We start from the raw sequence: 5,614 nt of genomic DNA, 5'->3' as shown, positions 1-5,614 counted from the left end.
CCCCTGCGTCAGACGGTTCGTCTCGGTCTCGCCCCCGAAAGGACCGGGCGGCGGGGCTCCATCCAGCCCCGGCCCGAGTGCGCTCGAGTCCGCTGTGCTCCGGAGCCGCCTGCGCTGGAAAAGAACCAGCCAGAGGCCCGGAGGTGGCGGATTTCGCATGCCCACAGATCAAGCTTGGGTCCTGGCCCAAAAAGAACCAGGATTTTGACCCTTTTCTGTTTTGAAAAACGTAATTCCCAAAAACCGCCCGACCGTCCCTTGGGTCCGGGTGCAAGTGCTGAAGTGGCCCCAAAGTAGCGCTGTTCCTCTAAAATCCCAGCTTTAAAATCCTGGGCATTTTGCGCTGAAAAGACTTTCACGAAAAAGAGGTCCGTGACCATGGAAAATGACCCTGGCACTCTGGATTTTGGATTTAAAGTCGTTTTCTAATTATTACCGATTTCTTTCTGTTCCGCGGTTTAACGGCTATTGCTCCGCCCGGGAGAGAGCCAGCGACCCGGGAGAGGCATCCGCGTGCTCGGGGGACGCTTCCGGACCGGTTGGTGGGCGGTTCGAAAAAGAAGAAGCCGGAGCTCCGGGACCGGAGCGGGGGCAAAGGCGAAACCGGTCCTTGCCGTAAGTTAAAACCGGGAAACGGAGCCTTTAACGGCGTCTGATCGGCTCGACTTTGGCACCGGCGTGTCCGGGGGGCTCCCCTCTATCAGACTAAGTAAGTTTGTTTTTGGATGAAATTGCGTTTAATGCCGTTTTTAGGCCAAAATGCGGTCCAGATTCCCATGGTAAAGCGGATTCTCCATAGAGAATGAATGGGGGGGGCTCACCTGGAATAACTCCCCCGGGGAGAGGCCCAGCGCTTCGGAAGACACACCGGCGTGTTCGGGCGGTCCTCCCCGTCCGGGTGGTGCCGCTGGATTTTGGATTTAAAGTCGTTTTCTAATTTTTACCGATTTCTTTCTCCACCGCAGTTAAACGGCTATTGCTCCGCCCGGGAGAGAGCCAGAGCCCCGGCAAAGGCCTCCGCGTGCTCCGGGGAGTCTCCCGGACCCGTCCGTGTGCTGGGTGCAAAAGAATAAGCCGGCGCTCCGTGTGCGCACCGGGGGCAAAGGCGAGACCGATTCGCTCCGTACTTTCAAACCGGGAGCAGGAGCCTTTAACGGCATCTGATCGGCTCGTCTTTGGCACCGGCGTGTCCGGGGGGCTCCCCCCTACGACATAGGCCATGGTTCCGGACTGAATTTGGTCTTTTTCTAATTTTTATGAATTTATTTCTATGTTTTTTCGGCCGGGCTCTGGTGACCTGTCCGTGGTCCTGAACCTGGACTTTGGGAATAACTTCCAGGAGAAGAGGCGCACAGACGGGACAAGCACATCCCCGTGACCGGGGGCTCAAGCCGGTCCGGACCAGGTGTTTTTTCTGGCCCCAGCTCCGAAGCCTAAACCTAACCCTAAGCTTCCAGGAGAAGAGGCGCACTGACCGGACAAGCACATCCCCGTGACCGGGGGCTCAAGTCGAATCGGACCATGTTGTTTTTTATTTTTATTTTTTTATTTTATTTTTTGGTGGTAGCTCCTAAGCCCAACCCTAACCTAAAACTCATCCCTAACCCTAGCCCTAGACCCGGGCAGCACTCTCTATTTAACCGCCCCAAGGAAGTCCGTGACCCTGGCACTCAAACCAACAATTTGAAATTGTTCTAAGTGCTGAGACACTTAGAATTTTTTTTAGAAAAAAAAAACTTAGAAAAAAAAAGTTTTTTTTTCTAAGTTTTTTTTCTAAGCAAATTGATGGCAATGGGTTGACAGTCAAATTTAAGAACTTTTTCTCATATTTGGTAGACAGACTGCTATCAGGGCGCTCTACCATGAACCAGTCATTATTTTCTCCAAAACCCCCAGGAACGTTAATTGGCTTTAAAAACACTAGCCGTTCACACCGGTGTCAGCTTTGAGACCGATGACATGGTGTTCATCAATAGTTTGACATGGGATTGATTTTTTATTTTTTTTGTTTGTTTTGAAAGCTTTCCTCACAACATGTTATTAAGGGTCATGAGACGAGCGCGTGGGTATAGGTTCGGTGTCTGTCGGGCGTATCGTTTTCGAACGGCGGCGCTTTAGACATTCGCCATTTTCTTCATTTAGGAGTCATTTAAAGGGTCAAAGAAGGTGTTAATAGCACGAAATTCAGCCCCTCTCCCTCTAAATAGGTAATAGATCGGATTATAAAGGGCCAACTCTGCCGGACGCTCGGTAGGCTACTTGGCTTTCTGGTGGTCAGAACGAGACGGGACAAAAATATTCAAATAGACCCAAGTATGATGTGTAACATACTTGAAAAGTGTGTCAAAATATGAATGTCATCAATATTTCAAAGCAGAAAAGCAAAGACACCTGATCCCACTTGGGGCACTTTTCACCTGTCCCAGAACGTACGGCAGGCCTCAAAATGCAAGTTTTTAATGGACTTTTTATAGAAGCAAATGGCGCATGAACTTGCAACTTTGGCTCATCATTCAGCCCCGTACCTGCCTTTATTTGGAATCGGGAGCAAAAAAGCAGTGCCAAAATGAAGCCTGACCACTGTATGACCCCCGTTTGACCCCTTGGCAGCGGAGTTGCACCGTTCTACTCGGTGGACTGACTGAGCACCCGCTGGAGGTGAACATACTGAATTTTCAGCCGTGTAGCTTTAGCCAAATTTAAACTATGAACGCTAATTGATAGATCAAAGGGTTTCCAACTGCCGCAGACTGCCAGGCCTCAGACGAAGGAAAAAGGAATATAGGAGAAGGGACTTGACTTTTCATTATTTAGGAGTGTGTTAAAGGGTCAAATAAAGTGTGAATAGCACGAAATTAAGCACATCTCCCTCTACATAGCTAATAGATCAGATTCTAAAGCGCCGACTCTGCCCGACGCTCGGTAGGCTACTTGGCTTTGTGGTGGTCAGAACGAGACGGGACGAAAATATTCAAATAGACCCAAGGATGATGTGTAACATACTTGAAAAGTGTGTCAAAATATGAATTTCATCAGTCCTTCAAAGCAGAAAAGAAAAGACACCTGATCCCACTTGGGGCACTTTTCACCTGTCCCAGAACGTATGGCAGGCCTCAAAATGCAAGTTCTGAAGGTGCGTACAGACCAAACGTGCGTCAACGCCCCATCCGCCTCTCGTTGGACGCCAAACAACGCCGCTTCACATACTTCACACTCGCGACAAACGCCTGTTTGCTGGCGCGTGGAGTTGTGTAAGCGTCATAAATAGGAGGCGTGTCTAGCTACCGGTTGTAGACACAGGTAAACATGGCGGATCTTGACGACGTTGAGAGAATCGCTGCGTTGTACATACTGTGGAGAGGAGATCAGCGGCGGCATCGCGGCCGTAAACGTATATGGGTCCACCCGATCCTCCAGGGGCGCTCCCAGTTTGGAGAATACCACCATTTGGTCCAGGAGCTGCGGCTGGATGACGGCGCCTTTCAGTGGCACTTCCGTCTGTCCCGGGCCCAGTTCGATGACCTGCTGTCACGCATTGGGGCACAAATCACTCTCCTGGACCCCAACTACAGGCGCTCCATCCCTGCTGGAGAGCGCCTGTGCATCTGTCTTCGGTCAGTGAGTATTTCATCAGTGCGGGTCTCTACAAACTCACTAGTCCTGTCAAATGAATTACTGCCATAGCAGAACTTCAAATCAAGTGTGTCAACAATATATTGCAATTGTTTTAACTTCACGTGTGCCAAGGAGGGATAGAGAATATTTGCCTTTCTGTTTTCAGACTTACGTCCTGTTATGTCCTTTCCGCTGTTTATTTATGGCTGCGTTACCCATCTGTCTTATTTATATGGCGAGCGTGCAATAAAGTAATAAACAACGTCTATATGAAAATATCAGCTTCGTCTCTAACGTTGGGTTAGCGCCCCCTTGTGTCAGGCCACAGGTACTGTGGATGAAACATCATCTGACAAATGACAGTTAATTTTCATCTCCAATTTATGTACATAAAAAGCATCATAAATCAGGCAAATGTGATGCTTCATTCACATACAAAGCCTACAGTGCTTAAACCTTGACTTTGTGATGTTTTTCTGTAAAGCACTTTGTAATTGCTGTTTAGAAAAGTGCCATACAAATAATGTTTATGAGTATTATAATTATTATTATTAGTATTAACTAAATGCAAACAAGTACAAAAACAAAGAATACAAGGGAAATAGGCCAGAAGCTACATTATTGTAATGTATTTATTTAACATATCATAATTGGTAATAAAGTATGGTAAATGGCAAATGGTCTCAACTTATACAGCGCTTTTCTACCTTTATCAGGCCCAAAGCGCTTTACAGTAAGGAACCAGTCACCCATTCACTCTCTCATTCATACACCAGTGTGCGCAGACACCAGTGGCCGTATATAATTCCAATAATTCCTCTATCATCACTAAACCTCAATTCTAATGACATGTCATTCTGCTTTATTCCTGATTGTAGGTATCTTGCCACTGGGGACTCCTACCGGACAATTGCTGCCAGTTACCGGGTGGGCGTTTCCACTGTCGCCAGTATTGTCCCTCAGGTGGCGGCTGCCATCTGGGACTGCCTTGTGGGGGAGTTCATGGCTGTGCCTTCGACTGAAGACTGGCGGTCTATTGCAGAGGAGTTTGAGCAGCGGTGGAACTTCCCTCTGTGCTGTGGAGCAGTGGACGGCAAGCACGTCCAGATCAAGGCACCCCCCAACTCAGGATCCCAGTTCTTCAACTACCAGAAGGACTTTTCAATTGTCCTTCTGGCTGTTGTGGACGCTCGGTACCGGTTCCGGGTGATTGATGTTGGGGGGTATGGTAGGACCAGCGATGGGGGTATTCTGGCCAACTCCGCCTTTGGTCAGGCTCTGCGGGATGGAAGACTTCATCTGCCTCCTGACCAACACCTGCCTGGGGCTGACCACCGAGGGCCCCAGCCCCATGTCTTTGTGGCTGATGAGGCGTTCCCGCTGCAGAGGAACATGATGCGGCCCTTCCCTGGACGTGAGGTCCTTCCAATTGAGGAGCGTGTCTTCAATTACCGCCTATCCCGGGCTCGGCTGGTAGTTGAAGACGCATTTGGCATCCTGACCTCACAGTGGAGGTTCTATCGTGGCCTCATTGAGGTCCGCATTGAGGTAGTGGAGCAGTGTGTGAAGGCGACGTGTCTCCTCCAGAACTACCTGAGGGCTGCTGCAGGAGACGGGCCACCTGCTGTCTGGAACCCGCCTGCAGACGAGCCGCCACTGCCAGGTCTTGGTGGTGTCAACCCCTCTGTAGAAGCAAGGCGTGTGAGAGACGTCTTCAAAGACCACTTCATGGCAGAGGGAGCAGTGCCATGGCAACCCAACACCTAAACCGGACCCCACAACGGCTCTTTTAAGAGCCACCCACTAATCACAAAAGAGCCTGACTTCTTTCATTTCGACATTAACTGTTTACTCATTTTAACATAATGAACAGTAAAGTGTATTGTTGTATTGGCCTTCCTCTGTTTGCAGAATATGACTACATCTTGAAGAAACTCACATTCAGGGTAGTGAAGGTCCTGTGCTGCTGCTGTGTGACCTGCATATGGGGCAGGGCTCT

The 5,614-nt window shown here is 49.3% G+C and overlaps 1 protein-coding gene across 1 annotated transcript; it reads left to right on the top strand.

Moving 5' to 3' along the window:
* Positions 1-3,306: 3,306 nt before the first annotated feature.
* LOC306981263 (uncharacterized protein) lies at positions 3,307-5,382 on the top strand (the record flags this gene model as incomplete). The annotated part of the gene is made up of 2 exons (XM_079580823.1): positions 3,307-3,614; positions 4,494-5,382. 2 exons carry the CDS (start codon positions 3,307-3,309, stop codon positions 5,380-5,382), a joined length of 1,197 nt encoding a protein of 398 aa, XP_079436949.1.
* Positions 5,383-5,614: the final 232 nt, after the last annotated feature.

This window comes from Gobius niger (genome assembly GCF_951799975.1).
Source record: "Gobius niger genome assembly, chromosome: 22".
Classification (NCBI taxonomy): domain Eukaryota; kingdom Metazoa; phylum Chordata; class Actinopteri; order Gobiiformes; family Gobiidae; genus Gobius; species Gobius niger.
The sequence above is the reverse complement of the archived record's forward strand: the minus strand, read 5'-3'. Positions and strand labels throughout refer to the sequence as shown.